At 53.3% G+C, this 20,050-nt stretch overlaps 1 protein-coding gene across 1 annotated transcript in view; it reads right to left on the bottom strand.

The window, feature by feature from the left end:
• Positions 1–10,682, bottom strand: part of LOC128272177 (uncharacterized) — a 41,324-nt gene extending 30,642 nt beyond the window's left edge. Inside the window, exon 1 of the mRNA XM_053009934.1 lies at positions 9,714–10,682. Coding sequence (XP_052865894.1) covers positions 9,714–10,682 — 969 coding nt within the window. The remainder of the gene's footprint in view (positions 1–9,713) is intronic.
• Positions 10,683–20,050: the final 9,368 nt, after the last annotated feature.

The following is a 20,050-nucleotide window of genomic DNA, read 5'->3' as shown; positions in this document are numbered from 1 at the left end:
AGCTCTTCGGACCGTGGACCCAAAATCGACCCAAAAACCCATTCCTAGAATCAACAACGGGAACCGTGGGCTTCTTTCGGGCACGAACGGGCGTGAGAATAGAGAAAAAAACATACTTGAGGCTTCACTTTTGAGGCAGCGAACCATCCCGGGGAACCATCCCCACGAGAGCTCGCTGCAGGGAGTCTCCATGAAAAATGTGTGAACTCCAACTGAGGGGGAAAAATTGGTTCCAAAGTTCCAATGGGACTAATGAATCCAAATCGATCCATTTTTTGGGCTTAAGGTTCACCTGGGTCTTGCTGTGTTTTGGGCATTACAAAAAGAATTTTATATTCCGGAATCCGGAAGCGAAGCGTTCCTGACGAAACTTCCGATCGCTAACGGGAGTCGGGCAATTTTGCGTGCAAATCGATCTCGATCGATTGAAATGTTTACTCGATTTTGATGAAATTTTCTCAGTTTTCCAGTTCAGAATGGGAGTGATTTTGCAATGGGAAAGCCTTGTGTCGAAAAAAGCACTGTTTCGTGTCGAATTTGTCTTCTTCTTCTTGAGGTACGGACCCGCGGAGCTCACGCTTATCCCAGCTAACAGTTTATCTCATTTGCTTTCCGTAAACACCAGTTCTTCGCCATCTTCGGGTTGTTACTTGGTTCCTTTTTCAGTACACCGAAGCACTTGCCGCTGCCAGGTACCCCTGTTCGCGGGGGTGCGCTTTAATCGTAATATTAAATTTGCTAAATTCTCTCCACCAAGTGAGACCCTGGTGGACTGGCCCAAAACCGGACATGGCCATTGTTTTCATTGCAGGGCGCGAAGCACCGCAGCACACCGCACCCTAACGGGGGTTTCGATTCTGCTGGCCCGCAGATCTGACCTCGATCTTAATCGCCAGAAAAGGGGCGCTCACGAAAGTGTGGAAATGATTGTTCTGTTTATGTGCGGTGCCGGACTCTCCAAATATTTTCACCGCACCCCAAACAATGCGCTGGGCTGGCCTGGCCGGCCCAGGTAACTGGTGAGGGTTAAACCGTGGCCAATGGATGCCCACCGAAGCCCGACGCCGATTTAACGCTTCTTCTAGCGCCTAGCGATGTTGAGATTGGGGTTTCGCGCCTTCTGACGCGCTCTGTGGGTCAGATGATGAGCGTGATTTTTTGTTTATTATTATCGAATCAAGAACAGGTTGAGCCCTCTCGCCCTGACGCGCTCTTGGGCAGCAAGCTTGAAATTGTCCGTTCCGTTCCGCTGTCCTGCCGAGCGCACCGAGGTACCCAAGCAATCGAGAGCTGAATCTTTCATTTTAATTACCATTCTTGGACGGCCAATGCTGGTGTATGAACCGCGCGAGTGTGTGTGTGTGGCAAGATTTAGAAGTAGCCGTTAATTTGTATTGTTAACCGAACTACTTAGCCGACCGGGGCCTTCGATTCCCAGCTCCAACGCCGGCGTTTCTAGGTCAGCAGATTAATGGTACAATTGAGGTGGCCGAACACCACCAGAACGACGGACAATGTGGCCTTGCGGAATTCTTAGCCGTCTCGGTAAGCATAAATTCTTACCCCAGCCTGCCGGCCGGCCGGCCGGCCAGAATGTTGGGCCAACTAGCGGGCCAATGATCAACGTCCGTGAGGTTCGTGTGTGTGAAATTCCAAATTGTAAGGCGCGGAACCGTGGCGCGGACCAACAACGATCTCACGGGAATTAGCTAGATCCCGCGAGTTGGAGAAACTCTTCCCTGGGCGATCGCGAAAGTTCTTCACCGACCCCGCTGGCCGCACTGGTGCGTGGCCTAGTGGCCCGGCGTTCCCTGATCATTAGCAGCGCAAAATGGGAGCTTGAAATTATCGAGCAAATGGCAGCACTTCCCGCGATGTGTCCGCCGCCGAACCATCCGCGGCCGATGGCCGTGCGGGGATGGCTTCCGTTGGCAGACAATTTCTTCGCCCGGTGGTGGCGCGAAACCTTTGTTTTATCGCTGCGCTGGTCGCAGACGGAAAGATAATTGATTTGCTGTCAGTCACGAGAATGTGGTTCTCGGTTCGGTCTGCTATTGTCAACGCGATTCCCATGACCTCCCCCGACCGGTGACTAATGTTTGTTGGTAGATGGAAGCCGTTTGAAGTGGATGTTGAAATGACCATTTTATGTACCGTCCGCTCTAGTGGCGCTAATAAATCTGCAAATACTGTAAGCTGCTCTTGACTCTTGGTCTGGCATTCCTGAGACACCCCGTTCCTGTAGGACTGTGTCAAAGAGTGTCACGACACAGTTTTAGCGATTCATTTTGCGAGAATCTAATTTGAATTCAACAGCATCTGATGTTTCGTGGAACCATGTTCAACTAATCACGGATTATGACATCGACATGTTTAGTTTAGTTTAGTTAATTTTCGATGAACGACACACAATTGCCTTTCGGGGCGTCAACCGAAGACTAGCTCCATATACAGGACTCGAGTTGCTCCGGATTTTGTCACAAAGCCCTCGCATCGCCTACTTGGTGACAAAGGTGTGAACTAACCAAATACGCCGCAGGCTACTCGAATGCCAAGACCCGGTGTATGGCAGCCTGCAGTAGTAACAATCATCATTAAAGTTGAATTTTCCGATCGCCGGGCCGGGAGCACCGGCTTCGCTAATAATAACGGTCCCGCCAATCTGCCGTCGGACGGTGACGGAGAAGAACGTCGCCGCGTCCCGGTTGCGTAGGGAGGGTGCTCTCAACGCTGCAACTGGCGACGAACCGCGGTTACTGTCACTTGTCGGCGGCGTGTACGGCAGCTAATCGATCGAGAATGGTGGCCCACGGATTGATACACGGGACGGCGCAGAAGAAGATGAAGAAGCAGAAAGTGATGCTGGGGCCACCGAGCGGCACAAAGGGGCCTAGCAGCACCAATGGAACGGTTATGCTGTAGATAAACATAAATCAACTACCTCTCGGTGCTGCAGGGTTATCATTACCATTATGATCCCCCCGCCATCGTCATCTCGTGCGCTCTGCGTGGCTCCTTGCCTCTCGGCTTGTCAGCTGGTCGAGCTTACGGGAGCGGGAATTTAGCGGGAAGCTGTGGTTGAATTCCATAGCCCCAGTGGAGACGAATAAATGGCTTGGGAATTCTGCTCATTTTCCCGCACCGCATTTGAATTGCTAATCACGATATTTCTGGCAATTATAGAACTGCTTGCCGATTCCCGCGGCCTCGGATCGTGTAGAAAAGCATCAGTCATCTCTGCACGCGATCCAATTTGGTTCAATATTTCTACGGTGACGGACGGACATCGTTAGAAAGGGAATTTCGCCGGCGTCGGTAGTGAGCTTCATTCTTGAGCAACGACGACGGCTTCATCCGGGGATAGAAAACCAATTTCTGGTCCCTAGCGGGAATGGCACCGAAGGCTTGCCTACTCCGTTTGCAACTCTCACTGATGCGGCCAAGAAACCGGTCTGCGCGATGAGAGTTGTTAAATGATTAAACGGACCGAGATTGTGCAACGTCCTGCTCCGTGGTTGGTCGCACAGAAGGGCCCACAACTGTCACAACCGTTTTCGATCTTCCCATTATTGGGAAGACGCTCTCCGGGACGCCGGGGCAATTAGCCCGCTCGTCCCCGAGCCGGAAGCCTTCGGCTGATGCCACATGTCACGGATTGCGTTTTTTGTGTGCGCTCCAAGCATCCACACACGGAGCGCAAATCAGCTGCAAGCGCACGCACCGCGGAAAACTGGTCTGACGGGTGTGCGCGCCGGAACCGGTTTGGGGTTGGCCATCGCGTAGAACGACCTTCCGAGCATCGGAATCGATCCCGGAGCCCACAACCAGGCTCTCCGGAATGGCTGGCTAGCTGGCTGGCTGTGAAGTAACAAATTGTTTTGTCGGCCACCCCCCAACGGGATCGCGACGCGCCCCCAGTGGGGGATTGATTTGGATGAAGTCATCTCGGTCCGAGCGGGGACCCCAAAGGCTATCGCGGGGAGCGCGGCGAAGTACATATGGCGACCGCGATTAGATTGATGAATGTCAGTTAATTACAGACTTCCGATGGGCGCGTGATTGTGGTAATAGAAGTGCGCGCGATAGCGGAATAGACCATAAATCAATTAGACTTAAATCGAATTAGGACTCAAAGGGAATGACTCCTGTAACGGGTGCGTCGATTACGCTGTGGAAGCTAATTTAGCTAGAGCCATCATTATCATATCATAAGAGTTACAAGATTTTGTAGTTGGCAATATAGGAAATTTCCATTTAAGTCTTCATTTGATTTAGTATATGATGGTATTTCATGCAAATTCCAATGCAACAGCTTATGGTACACCTGAGCGGCTAGTTCCCACCACATATATTCAGCGTAAGCTTCGAATGGCTTGGCTTACATTTCGTTGGGTCTCCAGTTTGAATTCCAGTTTTATTTTGAAGTAAACTCAATCGCTATAATTCCTGTGGGGTCCCTATTCCTGTCAAATGATCAATCTCAGTTGGCAGGGTCTTAAAGTTCCTTTCGTGGAAAGACAACTTATTTTGTCGAACAGTTGTCTTTTTTGTCGTAAGCTGCAGCAGGAGTTGACCGAAACAAAGAACCAGAACAGACAAAAAGGGATCAAGGCCCCACAGCGATTATGATGATGCAACATAATGGTTCGTTTTGTTATCGCCGGGTGGCGGGTGGCGGTGGCCCTAGTGCCCCCCGCAGGCTGGCATCAAATGAAGTAATTAAACGAGTGTGATTTTGATGGAGCGTAATTGTCGTAAAAAGTGGATCGCGAGCACTTCGTTTCGTGCGGCCGCTGCAACTGCGCGGCGGCCGGGTGCCCTTGTTCAAAGGGGCCCATTACCACTGCGCCGGCCTGCCCTTTCTGCCCTTCCGAGTGGCGGTGCCGCGCCACTCGGTCGCGGGTTTCCCATGAGGCCGCCGCGTGTGTGCATCGCACAGTGCCGAGAGCGGCCCTAGTATCCGCGAACAAAAAGGGACGACGACGCTGATGCTGATGATGACGATGATGATAAACGTCAAATTTTATGCTCAACCTCCGTGGCGTGTGAAGTGTGTCAGAGAGGCATCAGTCGACAGAGAGATAGAGAGAGAGAGAGACAGACACGGGGCGGCGCCACCGAAAAGCCGGGTCCCCGGAATCCGCTCCCGAGCCGTCGGGGGCCATCGGGTGACTTCCTGGAGTGGTGCCGACCATAGGAAGAGTTCCGAAACGGTGTTCCATTGGCCCAGTTGCCACTCCACCGTGGCGTGGCTGTGGTGGCTTCCGAGGAATATCGTTTCCCTGGAGCGCTCCTAAACGGTGCCCTGCGATGACGGTTGGCCGGAAATTTGATTACCAGACCCTTGAATATGGGCCCACGACCGGCAGGCGTAAACGGTGCTAATGCGATAAGATGTATGTTTTGGGGGCTCTGCCGATGGGCGCTATCGGATAGGGTCTCGGGTCGGGAAGTCGAAGAAAATTACAGCGCATCCGACTGACCGATGTTATCGGGCGTGATTATCGGCCCCGGCCCTGATGAGCGGTCCGTGGTGCCAATGGACCCACCCGGGGGTTGGCCGGGGAACGGGTGTGGCCGATCTGTGGCAAGGGCCCAAAACGGCGCTTCGCGAAGACTCTTTTCATTCAATCACACCACGGCAATCCGGTCCGGTGGAGTGAAGAACCGTTGCCGGACACGACGCCACGTTTGATTAGATCATCCAATTTTGTGTAATTAAATTTAATTCCAAGCGTAGCCCAGTATCCAGTCCGGACCAACCCGGACACCGAGCGAAACGGCTTTATTTTCGGTGCCCGGCCCTCCGCCGGCCCTCCTGCAGGAATGGTTCTAATGTGGTTCTTTCAGCACCCGACCAAACCTCATCGGGGCGGAGCGATCGGTCATTATCCAATTAGTCGGTACCGTAGCACTTGGCTCGGTGATCATCACGCGGATCACCGTTTGGGTCATCCTCAGGTCCCGTGCGCGTGCGCTCGCGCGCCCTTGGTCATTCATCCTCGTCCCACAGCCATCCGGACCACCTCGTTCCCAGCACTTCCCAGCGAACGGGGAGTTGGTCTCCGGTCCCCCAATTATGTCTGGTTTGCATCGTGGCGATTCGCACAAGTGGCGTATCTTCATCCATTCCGCGCTCCGTGTGCGCGCGTTTGCCTTTTGTTTGCCCATCACTTTCGTTCTGTCCAGCCCCGGGGGGCGCTAATTGCGGACGCAGTAGTTCTCCGCAGCCCGGCGACGGCGATCGGACGGCCCCTTTCGGCGATTCGCCAACGTTCGCGCACCGTGAAGGATCCGAGTCCGATCGCCAGCGAGCCAGGCACAGGATGACGTAGGAGTTTTCAGCACCCAAACTTTGCGTCATTCTCGTGACGCCCATCAAAGGACTCGGGAAAGCGGTGCCTGGCAGCACGGTTACGGCTTCAATTAAACAATTCGATTGCCCCGAAAAGCCATAATTTCTGCGAATACTGGGTTTCGGTCTGGTCTCGATATGGCTTCGGTTTTCAAAATAGAACCTGTTAATTTAAGCTGCGAACGAATCGCGGACATCGGTGGCGGGAAGCTGACGGACATTGGATCCCAATAGTTTGAGGAATTCAAGCCATAACTAAGTAACTAGCTACGCTGTCTCTAGGCTCAGCCGGGTGTAGTTCGCTTGAGAAGGACAAGTTCAGGGCTTTATCATTGGGCTGAACATGTCTACTTCAAAATAATCTTGGAGCATGTCCTTTTAGTGCTTAAGAATTTCATTGAAGCTCGGAATACTATCAGACGATGGCTTTTTCTATGTAATAACGGACTGGACTACATCTGTATGATAGACGACCTCGGAAAGAGTATGTAAAATACCCGTTAAAGCGGACCTTATTCTAGATGTGGAAAATAGGTTGTTTTCCCCTGTGGTCTACACTTCTTTCTGGGTTTGATGTCGATTTGGTTTTCATAGGTGGACGTATTGAGTCGATCATTGTTTAATCCTAAACTAGAAATGAAGCTACATTTCACTCCTTACATCAATTTCAAGTCATGTCTTTAACGACCTCCGTCATCGACCACAACGAACTCGAATCTGCGTGAGGTTCCCGTGCATTTCGTACATTCGTTTCGCCAAAAACAACTGGGAAATGGCAAAAACTGCGTTACGCAATCGCACGCCGCACATTAACGGACGGAACGGCGGTCAAGTTTATGGTCGGGAATTCTATTTCCCCTTATTAAATGGATCCCATAAACTTCAGCGCACAATTATCGCGCGCGTTGGGGCCATGCTCGCGTCACAGCACATAAAAGCTCGCCATCGAGCGCCGCCCGGGGTGGAAAATTATGTTGCAATGTGGTAACTTAACGAAGTCCGTCCCAGCTGCTGCTGCTGCTGACCCCGACCCGTCCGCTAACTGTTTACATTCTTGAGCAAGGTTCTGTTCTAGTAGAAGGAGAGCACACCAGGAAGAAGGAACAACTCTCGGGCGCTCCAGTGAACCACTGAGCCGCGAGGCTGGGTTCGTTTACATAATGACCGTTTCATAACCGTCGCTTCCTGGACGCGCTGTGTTTGGCGCGGCTGTTGAGTGAGTGACACAAATTCCTTCCAGGCCCGGTTCCTGCGGTTTGCGGTTGGCCCGGTGCCCGGATACGGAAGACTCGGCGGGCTGTGTGACAGAGAGTGACCATCCCGACCCGACTAACGGTGCCCTATCATGAGGCCCACCGCCGCCGCCACCGCCGCCGGCGGCATGCGTTGTGTAGAGGAGTACAAATTACACTGCGCCAGTAAAAGTCACCTCGTAAATCGTGTGGCGCGCCGTCGCCGAGGCACTGCGTTCTCGGCGGAGGTTCTGCAATCACGAGAACGCCCGACACAGATCTGCCGTGCCCGAGCCCGAGACACGCCTACGGGTCATTATCGCTAGTGCACTCCGGTGTGCAACTCCCTGTCCGGACCCCGAGTCCGACCTTCTGGTTTTCTCGCGAAACGCGGAAGACACTGGTTTGCAGTTCTTGGCCGCGCCGATCGCCACACCGCTCCGTTGATAGACGTCTTTAGGGCAGGCGATAGATCATGGGCGATTGATGGCCGTCGCGCTAGCGGAACGCAGCTTTATCAGATCGAGTGCCCTGGACATGACTTGAACTTGCCCTTAAAGTTGGGCGATTAATTAGCGTATCGCTCGCCCGATTGGCGTGATGGCGGCGCGCACCTTCTTTATGTTCGCAGCGACGTAATGGACGCCTGCTGGGCGCCCGGTTTCCTCCGCATTAATTCACGCTCCAGTCCGAATATCACGGTGGGTCGGTCGGTCGGTCGGTCGTGCCAAGTATCGCTGTCTCTGGCATATTAATCTCAAACCGAATTTCGCTCCCTTCTCCATCGGCCCTACTTCGGCCCTCGGACTGCGGCTGAACCCCGATGCAAGGGCCGTTACCAGCTCTCCACCAGGCAGGGGTGCACCTTTCGGGCACTTTATCTTAATGCAGCGCCAATCTTAATAGACCGCCAGCCAGCTAGCCAGTCAGTCGGTCGGTGCCAGGGTGCCCAGGCTGTTTTGGGTGCGATTCGCCGCGTAGTCGAATGAACCGTTAAGGAACCGTTCGAAACGAGGTAACGAACGCTGGGAAGCGTTACCGTGGCTGTCGAGAAAGTCGGCTCCGCCTCGGGTACCCGGAGCTGGGCTTTTTGTTGGTGCTGTTTGCCGAAGAATGAGTGATGAACGAGCGGACAGCCCACGGAAGGGAACGCCCCGGGGATGTTCTCGGCTCGACTGGACCGCCGGACCGGATCTCTTCTTACAGTGCACACACACACACACACACGCACCGTGGCCGTGGTACAGTACGGCACATAGTCCGATCAACCTACTTTTCCGGAAGTGCGCCGGACGGGCTAATGTGGGTGAGTGTGCCGATTTGTTCTACGTTTTATCGCCGGTACGTGTGGAAGTGGCGCAGCAATTAATTAGGCGGCTTTACTACATTAGCCTCTTAGCCGCCTCTAGCTGCTCGGTACCCCTTAACGGTGCAGCACCCGCCGGGGGTGCTATTTATTTAGCTAACGCCAGGGAAGTACGTTATGACGCAAGGCCTTGAATTAGCGTCTTCCCATTCGAGGAAATGAAGTTAATCTCTTCGTTGGAACGGGCCACGGATGGTTCTCCGGCGGTTCTCTGTGGGCCCATAAAACTGTCCGATGACATTATTGGTTTAGTTGTGTCTCTATCATTACATCACATCATTTTTACGGCCCCACGTTCCCGCACGAGCGACGATTCCCGGCAGAGTCCCGCTGGAAATCCGACAACGGCGCATAGCTTGCTTTGTTGTCAAACGAGTTGACGTTTAGCTTTCTGTGCGCTTGAAAATAAGTGCTCGACTGGCGAGTGTGCTCGAATTGTGCCTAGCGCGGCTTACAAAAACATTTAATAGTCCAACATTAATTTTCTTTTACGGTACGGTCCGCCATAAACTTGATCGTGAGGTAGCGCCACGGCTCTCTGCGATCGGAGCGCGATCTGTCGAATCAAAGTCCCCGAATTCCTGTTCGCATTTCGACACCCCTGAGCGGTGTCATTTGGAGCGCGGGAAATGGGCCCGGGATTCATTTGTTTTGTGGGTTGTTCCCGGGGGCCCGATGGATTAGACGAAAAGGAGGACAAACCACTTTCGCGGCGATGCTTTAAAAACAAAACCAAAGTGTCGCCTCATCGGGAACCTACCTTATCTTTGTTGTTTCCGGCCAGTCCGGCGGTGGAAGTGCCATTGTCGGGCGCTGGGATCGCTACGGTCGAATCTGCCTGGAGTGACTGGTTGGGACTGGCGCTGCTACTACTGCTGGCCACGGCATTACTGCTGACACTGACCTTGTTCACGTTGACCGTGTTCGGACCGGTGGCAGGTTTGTTGACGCCGACCGCCGCACCCAGTTTGTTCTTGTTCTTGTTCGACCCATTCTTGTGGGACAACCGGCGGGGGGTACTGGCACGGATGGGAACCGCTGCGGTCGTCATCTCGAGGGTGGCGTTGCGAGTGGTCGGAGATTCGGTGGAGCCAGACGATCCGTAGGACGCACTGGTGGACACGGTAGAGCCACGCGTTGGAGTTGAGGTTGCGGCCGGTGTTGTGCTGCCTCCCGCAGTGGACGCTTTGGTGACGTCCGCCTTCGTGGGCGTGCTCGTCAGGGCGGCTGCCTTCGGGAGGTTCGTATCGGTCGAGGCGGATGCAATGTCACGGGTGGACTCCACGTCGGCAGCGGGGGCCGTGCTGGCCGTCGTGCTGGCCGTGTCAACCGAGGTGCTGCTGCTGGTCGTGCTGCTGCTCGGTGACGAAGACGGCGCGGTCGACGTCCCCAGAGTGGTCGCATCGCTGCGGAACGCCTCCGGGAGCTCGTTCTCCGAGACGTCCCGTTTCCGGCGCCAGTTGCTGCCGAAGGTGTGCGCCTGTAGATCGCTGATCAGCTGCCGGTACTGCGGGTTGTTCAGGAACAGTTGGTCGATCATGAAGAAGTCGTACCCATCGTCGTCACTCTTCAGCTCGCGATCGTCACCCGTGTCGGAGTCTAGCGCTTTCGGCGCGTCATCGTGCTGCTTCGGACTCGGGTTGGCGCCGGGCGATGGAATCGCCAGGAGGCACCCCACCAGTAAGTGCAGGCTCACCAGCACCACCATCCACTGTTGACAGGCCGCCATTCCGTTTAGGAGCTCGCAAATCACTCGCAATGGGCAGTGGGCCACAAACAACACCCGAACCAAACGAACGACCGAACGCAACTCTGCAGCGCAACACTATCTTCGGAACTCCGGAAAAGGAACAGATGGCGAACAGATGGCGCGACACTGGCACGGCTTAGTAGAGGGCTTAGCACTGCCACATTGTCCCGCACGATGACCACGATGAGTGACTCCGCCGAAAGGTGTGCGCGCCGGATCCGAAATCACACCACGGTGCCGGGAAAAGGTGCCGCGAACCTGGGGCGGGAAAGCAAATAGAGACAAAATGATAGGTTAGTACCACCGTTGGCCTGCCCGAAATGTGATGTTGATGATGATGATGAGAAGCGGGTTATCTGGGCGCAAGTCGGTTACACGAACCCTTAACCTGGAGAGCATTTTTGAAACTGGGCCTTTGGGGCCCTCCACTTGCTTATCGGGGATCGCCGGTTTGTACGGCTTGATCTTGCGGTCCACGATGGGGCGGAACAAAGTGAGTCGTTTATCGATGCCATTACGATAAAACAGAGACCCCCAAACAGGCTCCGTGTAATGTGGCACCACTCCGGGATTATACACTTTAAATTGGACCTCGGGAACGTGTGAAACCGACCCCGATGGTGTGGTCGGGTTTGAGATTAATGTGTTTTTGTTTGGCGATTATAATGGAGCGTGCCTTTTATTTGGTTTTGGTGATGGTTAATATGAACGACCTTACCGGTGGGCCATAAAACATTCATTTGGTGCTTATGTTTAATTAGTATTTGATTAGGGGTTTTGCTGGCTCAACCCCTTTGTTTCGCTTTCGGTGGGCGATGAAAGTAAAAGAACCGGATATGAGGAGCCATCAATACATGGTGACGATCTTAATGGCCTAATGTACGTAATTAAAAGAAATGGCCAGGCGACACGCGTAAATCAAATCGCTTCTTCTACGCACCGGGCCGCTTCGGTGCGCCAGGCATCTGCGGGGCGATTGCGGGTGGTTCCAGACCTCGTTCGGTCCCGGTGCGGTAGAGTACAACAACTGAATTCCAGATCCATTTGCGTACCCCAGTTGCTTAATTGACTTGTCATGCTCCACAAGGGCGCTCCTGCGATTGCGATCGACCGGCAGACAGACAGACAGACAGAGAGAGAGAGTACTGCGCTAGCAGAGAAGCCCAATTTGCTGGCGGGCGCCTTTAGTGCACCATTTTTTACCACCCTTTCTGTCAAGACTGGAACTGGAAGCCGATGGAACGAATTGATTCGCTTCTTTTTGCTGCTGCCGTATCAGAGCAGAAGGAGTAGCGAAGGATCGGGTCGATGGCTTCGCGCGAATCGGTTGGCTGCGTACGTTCGGCGGTGTGCGTATATTCAAATAAAGCGCCCCGAGCAGCCTCGGATGATGTGTTTCTTATTGCTCTTCCCACTCTTTCAGTTCAGTTATGCTCGACAGAACGACACAAAAAATGTGACACACAACCGTCGTTTTCGTCGTTGTCGTTGTTGGTTCACTTTTGCGTGGCCATTTTTTTTAGTCATAGTAGTAGCAGCAGGGTTCCCTGAATGCCTTAATTCGGCGCTCATTAACTTTCTCCGAATGCCTTCCATCTGGTTGTCGTCGGCGCTGGGATTAAGCTTCTCGAACGAATTGCATCTGGTTTTTTATTCGCATTGAAAGCGAGTTGTGGTAGCTGGCAGACAGCAGACAAAAAAACCTGAATCATACAGATCGTTCCCAAACACGGGCCCGGTAAATTGACGGGTACGGGGCCAGCGCGCGGGAGAGAACGGGGTTAGAAGTCGTTCCATTTTCACACGTCGAAGATATTTTAATTAGAGGGCACCCGGGCGCTGGCTGTGGTCGCATTTCCGTGTGATTTTGTTTTTTCCTCGCCAACGCGCAGCGTGTGAGCGGAACAGGTGCAGCTCAGGCCAGGCCAGGCCAGGCCACGGTGTGTGCTCCTTTCACATCGGCCCATTAAAAGGTGCTTATACGCTTTTGGGCCACAACACTGCCTTTTACGAATATTTTCCATTTCTTTAACGTTGCTTATAATCCTGAAGGGATTACAAGGGTTGTACTAAAAAGTGTACTAAAAATATGGAAATATATGACAGCAGGCGCCGGCCAACCCAGAATGGGCGTCCAAGTAGGCCGCGTGAATGGAAAGGTAATTATCGCACCATGTTTGATTTGCTGGCACCGTTCACGGCACCTTTAGGCACCGCTGAGCCGAAGTCCAATAAATCACTTCCCTAAACTATCTCCCGCAGCCTGCAGCGCAAGGGTCAGGCCACTCTCTGTACCACTGCACGGCAGAACAGGTTGCACGGAACCACTTGCATCTGGATCAAGGCTATTACCATTTCCCAAGGGTTCCGTTTCGAGGCTATTAAGCGTGGACATTTTTATGGCCGCGCTCCATCCCGACGCATCGATGCGGGGGCCCGACCGTTTAACGGCCACCGGTAGCTACACTTTATTTATAGACCACGCTACCCCCCCACAGCCTCTGTGTCGCCTTCTGAAGGCCGCCTCGCTGGCTTTCTCTTAAGTTAGTCGTCCGTGTTTCGAACGACTCGATACCGGCTGGCTACCGGGCCGCCGGAAGGCAAATGAATTCTCGACTGCGATCATCGCGGCGCAGGCCGTTCCGAGGCAGGTCGATAAAATAATCGATCGCCCTCCGGAGGTGTCAAACGGAGGCAAAATATGCGCGTTCCTCCTTGGGCTCCAATTTGTGATGGAGGCCATAAATTTATGGTGCTGTTTCGATTAGTCCATCCGACGATCGGGCGGCGGTTGTGATTGCGTTTCGATAGAAGCTCGAATCAATTGGATTTTATTGCCCTCTGGTGGTCGGGGTGAGAGGCTTCCGAGTCTTTCCTACGGGTTGGCTATGGACGAGACGACAATTAACGATGGCCAATAAACTTCCTGTCACGTCGGGATCGGTGCTGTCTGATTAGCAGTAAATCATTGGTCATTAGTTAGATTCTGGCGCTAAGTTTTGTACTAAAAAACTTCTATGATCACATAAATTTGATTGCACTAAAGTTAGTGCATTTATTGAGTGTGTTACGGCGTTTTTGGAAAGAGACAACTTCTCCAGATTCAACCCAATTTCCCTCAAACGCGCGTAATTATTCATGAGCTTTGCCCTAAAAATGGCCACAGCCCGTAAAATAAGCTACATATTTATGCTATGGTCCGGAAAAGAAACAACTGGAGTCAAAAGTCGATGGCCTTTTGCAGAGATTCGAATACCGCCGTATACCACCGTTCCACTTTCCGACCCCACGGACCCGTGCGTTGTGGAGAAAACATGAAACACACCCCACTGCCAGCATCGCACGGCCGAGCATCACCGAGAGAAGGCGCGCAATTAGATCGCCCGCAGGCGGCCCAAGATTCGGTTGATTCGGAAAACAGCAACGAACCAAAAACAAAAATAAAACAACAAAAGGCACAACATTATGCAGCTGAGCGTTGGCGGTTGGAAAAATGGCCTTTTCCGCATCTTCCGGCCGAACCGAGTGGCCGTGTTGTGGCCGGCTGGCTGGCTGGCTGGAAAAGGTTTGAATTGGTGAGATGAATTTTATGATCATGAGATCATGATTACAGTCATGATCGCGCCCGCCAGCTCGGATGGGTTGTTTCTCAGGGGCCCGACGATGAGCACAATTTGTGCGGAGGGTGTGTGCCGTGTTGTGGGGAAGAAAAAGAAAACTGAAAGTCTCTGACTCTCGAGATGGTCTCGTTGCGCCATGTTCCGCCAATCATGGAAATCATAAACCCGTCAACGGGACACGACGGATTGTGAGCCCGTAGCTGCTGATTCTCGTGTGAGAGAGGACCAGCGATATGTCGTTTTCCGGAACCAACTCCTCGATCTCGTTGTCAGCATTATCAGGACCCCCGAAAAGTGTGACTCACGAGTAAACAAATCCAGCTGCCGCAGAGCTTTGTGATCGTGGATCCCAGAGTCTCCCTGAATTAAGCGTCCCAAGATGCACTCTGGTGGCGAGTCGAGTGACAAATTCGGCTGTCAACGCCAACAGAAACGGCAGCTTCTTCCATCTGCTGTGTGGCCGTCGGCCATCCTTTGTCTTTTTCGGCCCTCCGACCGTAAACGTAGGCCATAAGTCAACCCACCGGAAGGTTCGTTTTGCTTGGGCGCGTGTATGCCTTCGGTGTGAAGTTGAACAACGCAAACATAAACATTAAACAGAGTCTCTCTTGGGCTCATCGGGGTGTTTGTTCACCTGGCGTCCAAAGTTTTCTTTTAAATCATAATTCTTGAGATCGTCAAACTGAAGTCGTGATCTCTAAAGTAACCTCTTATCAGCCCGTTATCCGTTAGCTTTCGTAGCTAGCCGCCCCGGCACCGTTCCCGTAAACAGTTACCATGATTGACGACCAGCCCGTCGGACTTAATTTGACTTTATTTTGGCGCGCGTTAAAAGGATTTATTGTGCCGGCGGCCCGATAAGCACTGCATTATTCATCGCGCCCAGTGTATGTGTTTTATTTAAAAAATGAGCCCATTTAGCTTACGGGTTACGGTTTGGAGTGTCCCGGGTGCCAAGGGACGCACCGCGGACTGTATGCCGACACTTTGCGGCACCGGAGTAGCGCGCGCGATGACGGCGATCATTAGCGGCAGATCGAGTTTAAATAACTGTTCACCGTTTGTACTGTGGGCCCCTCAGTGTTTGGTCCGCAACATATTAACACCTTTCGAGCCGAACCGGAACACGGTTCGGGCGTGCAGATTATTTGCGCGCCGCTCACAGCGTACACTGGCTGACCGGATCGAAAGGATGCTCTCGGGGCCGGGCTTTCACCGTGCCGCCAAAGCCGCTTTTTGACAAATATTGATTAACGCCCGGCCACGGGTTCGTTCCGCGCTGGGCTGTGACATCATTTTGGCAGGCGCCGGGAGACATAGGAGAAACATTGTGCCGCGCCCGCGGCCTGTCCCAAAAAAGCGCGTGTTTGCTGCGCTAACCTACATCCGGCGGGCAAATCGGATCGGATTGGTTACGTCAGCGTGACAAAAAACACCGAAAAAAGTAAATAAATAATTCGGTCAGACGCTGATCATAATTCGTGGCCCCGGACGACGACGACGACGACGCGTAGCGGTACCCCGTTTCGGGCCGCGTCTCGCCCGGACCACCACTTTTCCCGCGAGAACCGGGTCTCCGTACCGACGCGACGGTTAATCGAGTGTGAAAAAGCGGCGGAGCCCGCAGAAACGCCGAAATAAATTAATTAAAAAACATGAAGGAACGACGATGAAGTTATTATGGAGGGCACCAGCGACGGCTCGGTCACGTGGCCACGTTATGTCAGCCGGTCAGTCGGTCTCGGTGGCGGTGAAAACCTTGAAGTCCTCGAAACGGTGGCAAACGTTAGAAAATGGAACACGGCACCGTCGGCGCAAGATCGTGTCCCCGAATCGTCGTCGAAAATCGTCGACGCCGAGAGCACACCGAGTGGCCTACTTGTACACCACTTGCTGCACTTGCTCCGATCGCACGGCCCGATCGATCGTTGGTGGCGATCGGTTGGCGGTACTCCAGTTTTTCCCACCCGAAATGCTGGCCAAAGGAATGGGGGGCAATAATCTCACTTCCGCGAAAAACCGGCCGAATAAACGAATTGGACCAAACCCGTGGCCGCCCAGGCGACCGACAGGCGAGCGGGAAAGGATGCAAATTTTGGCCCCATCGTCACGCCACAAAGCTATTTTATGACAAATTTATGAACCATTTTACTAGGCCCCGAACCCGCGGACGGCTTCGATCGGCGGCGCGCCTCCGCGGGCCGCCTGTGCGTGCGAATGATCCGCACGGCAATTATGCTTCCGAATGCCCGACTGGTGACTGGTGAAAGCCGCACCGAATAATAAAAGCTGGAGCTTTGTTTTCGTGGGACATTATTTATGTTTTGTGTCCCGAACGGGGGGTCAGGCTCCGGGCGCCGGTTTCGTTTACTCTTTTACAACGCGGACTTCCGGTTCCCGGCCGCGGATGACAAGTGAAAGTGAAGCGAGCAGCGGTGTAAATGCGGCTATAGATTTGACATGGTCCCGTTTGATGCTTTGTTGACGCGCGGCCGGCCAACTTGTTGTGTGCAAACTTGGTACTCCACACCAGAGGAGCGGGCCAGCGGGAAGGAGTGCCCGGCGGGAACGAGAGAACTCGAAACGGAGCCAGAGTCTGGTTTGCTTTTTGGCATACACCAATTAGCGGGCTCCTCGCGGGGGCAATCGATCTGCAAAACGATCCACGGCGATCCGGGGCGATCGAGTTCAACGGCAGCCGCGAAGTGGAGTTCAATTGCGGCTGTGGTGAAGTCTTCTCGGCTGGTTGTTGGGTCTATTTGTTTTTAGCTTCTGGGTTCTTTCTCGCTGCGTCCAGGTGGTCCACCTTTCAACAGCCAGCAGCACCAGGTGGCCGGTGCGCTCGGAAGGCACCGCGAAGTGGTCGGTTGGCGCCTTCCTACTCTTGTTAGTAGCGATCGTCAAGCGGTGTGTCGGTCTCAATTATGCCATAAAAAGGGATGCTCACAGCACCCGGGACTGTGGGATGTGGCCCGTGAAAACCGCCACCCAGCTCTCAGCGGCTTTCGCTCATAATTCGAAATTCGATACATATTTAGGGCCGGGTCGTTATCAGCGATGCGCATCACACACGCGTCCCACACATGAACCTTTACGATCACTATTAAGGCACCAGATAAGACCACTTAATGGGTGTACCAGCAAAGGGCTCTCCCCGTGTGTCTTATAAGATAAAGATACCTGCGCACGGCCCAGTTTAGGGCCCTTCATTTTCGTGTTCGGTGGGCTTTATTGACACGTTTCGTTTCAATGGGTTACGGTCCCGGTTCGGGGGCCCTTCGAGCGCTCCGAAACCCACGGCACATGACGCCGGGTTTCGATTAGCGGGCGAGCGTGTGTGTGCGTCCTTAAACTTAACCACCGCCATTAAATGTTTAATTAATAATTAGAAACGTTCTGCTGGTTCCGGCTGCAAGGCGGCACGTTCTGTACGGTTGCTCGCGATACAATCGTTTTTACAATCCACAAACCACACAAACGCTGCCGGTGCGCGAAATGCCACCGACATAATGGTCAATTAAGATCGTTCGCATCGATTTCGGCGAGCTAATTCGAGCCTCCGGGCGATGCAATCGGCGATGCTGCAGTCGCAGTCGCGGCGGGTTCGTCGCTTATTCTACGTTCAGACTCGCGAGTCTTTCGTTCCGTTAACCGAACTTACCGTAGGGTGCAGGAATAAATCTTCAAATTCGGCCGTGGCGTCGTATTTGAGTGTATTTGGTGCCTTTGCTTATCTCGGACGTTTAGTATTTTCGCAACCGCAATCGATTTTCTCACTGCTCAAATAATTCATCAACAATCGATCGTGCTCGATCGTTCTCACAGCGATTGGCAACTTCTTGTGCACTGCAACTATCTTTGGGATGCACTTTCTCAACAACACTTTGGCCACGGAGTGGCGCTAATCGCGCGATACGCAGGCTGCTGCAAACTGCTTGCTTCACTTAGAAAATCCGAATGCAAATGCGAAATTTTCACCGAAACCCGGCCCAACACCCGAATTGTTCACAATTCGATCAGCAACGGCACACGACGCGACGACACAAGACGAGGCGGGGTAGTGCAAACGGGAAGCGGGAGCGCAATGGTTGGGAGTCGGAACGGTTGACGTGCGCGCACACGTGCACTCGGGCCAACGACAGATGGAAAACTGAACGACCGGTCGGTCCGCGGTTCACCATTCCAGGTTTTCCTCGGTGCCCGGTCCGTTACACGTTACACTCTCGGGAGGGTGCGGCGGTGCGGGGGGAGGCGAATGCGGTCCAGCCCACCGCCGATGACGGCTGATGATGATGATGATGATCCGCGCGCGGTGCTTGTGGTAGTGGCGCCGCTACTGTGCCGGCCAGAGAGCTCTTTCCCCGCTGCGCTGCGCGAAGAGAGCTAGCGCAATGGGAAGCTAACGGTCGCCAAGGTGAAGGTGGCCCAAGATCGCTCCTCGCGCCCCACCTGAATGAACACTCCGGATGAATGCAGGGCGAGAGCAGCGGTCCGCCGGGAAAATCCGGTCCGCTCCGGGTGCATGAATGAAAAACTGTTACTCGCGGCAGTGAGAAAGAGAAATGCCCTTTTTTTGTCCTGTCCTGGCAGGGTTGAGAGCGAACGATGGAAAATTTAGCCAGAGAGAGGGATAGAGAACATGAACGGTACGAGTGAGTGAAGGTGAATGATCGTGAAATGGAAAGAGTTGAGTTGATTTGTGTCTCTATCATCATCCGACTCCGACTGGAATAAACATAACTTAGCTTTTGAGAGAGAGAGAGAGAGAGAGAGAGAAAGAGAGAGAGAGAGAGAGAGAGAGAGAGAGAGAGAGAGATGAAAATGACCATGACGATCGCACAGACGTATCTTTCTTTCGTTCGCGACTCACGACTTTCTCTGTCTGGTGAGATTCTATCCAGCTTATGGGCTCACTCTCTCTCTCTAACAGATCACTCCGTCTCATCTCCGAGGCGATGTTAGATCCGCGCATCATGCGCATGAATGCAAAGGGGTGGTGATCGTGACTCTATGCTCACCGCCCGATCGCTACGCTCCCGCGGAACAGCTGGCCTTGCAGTCTCGTCGCGCTCTCGCTGCATGATTTAGATCGCCGTATTATTTTTTCTTTAGTGCCTCTTACTCACTTATTCGCTGCTGCCTCTTCGGCCAGTAAGTAGCACTTCATGGAGCGCAGTGCTACACCGAAACGCAGCCAAAGATCGCGGATCGACATCGATCGCAGAGTCGGCGGCGGTTGATCGCGGATTATGGAACCGGCGAATGTGGCACACCCTGCGAACGGAACGGAACAGAAGCACTGCAAATGCTAATCGCGCATTGGCCAGTGGCACTGGAGTGTGCACATTCCGGCTGCGTGTGCGTGCGCCGCGCGGATTGGAGTGCAAATTAACCTATTTTTTGGAGATGTCAAAATTTGCATCACAACAATCCCCAGGGCCGCGTGCGTTCCGCTGTTGTTGGGGCGGCTGATGATGATGCACTTGATGATGGTGTTGGCGGTGGTTGTATCTTACTCTTGAGCCAGGTCCGTGGCGCTTCGCATTCGGAAGCGGGCAATAGTACGGTGATTAAAAGTTAAACAATGTTAAGAAGGCACTTGTGGAGCTCACTTTGAGCATCACATTTATTGGGGTGTGTTTTCCGGAATGCAACACACAAATTATGTCGGTGGTGTTTGGCCGCATTTCGTGCTGAGTGGCTTTCGCGGCTCACCTTACATCACGG

The sequence above is a fragment of the Anopheles cruzii genome, chromosome 3, assembly GCF_943734635.1.
Source record: "Anopheles cruzii chromosome 3, idAnoCruzAS_RS32_06, whole genome shotgun sequence".
NCBI lineage: Eukaryota > Metazoa > Arthropoda > Insecta > Diptera > Culicidae > Anopheles > Anopheles cruzii.
This window is presented reverse-complemented; position numbering and strand designations above follow the sequence as displayed.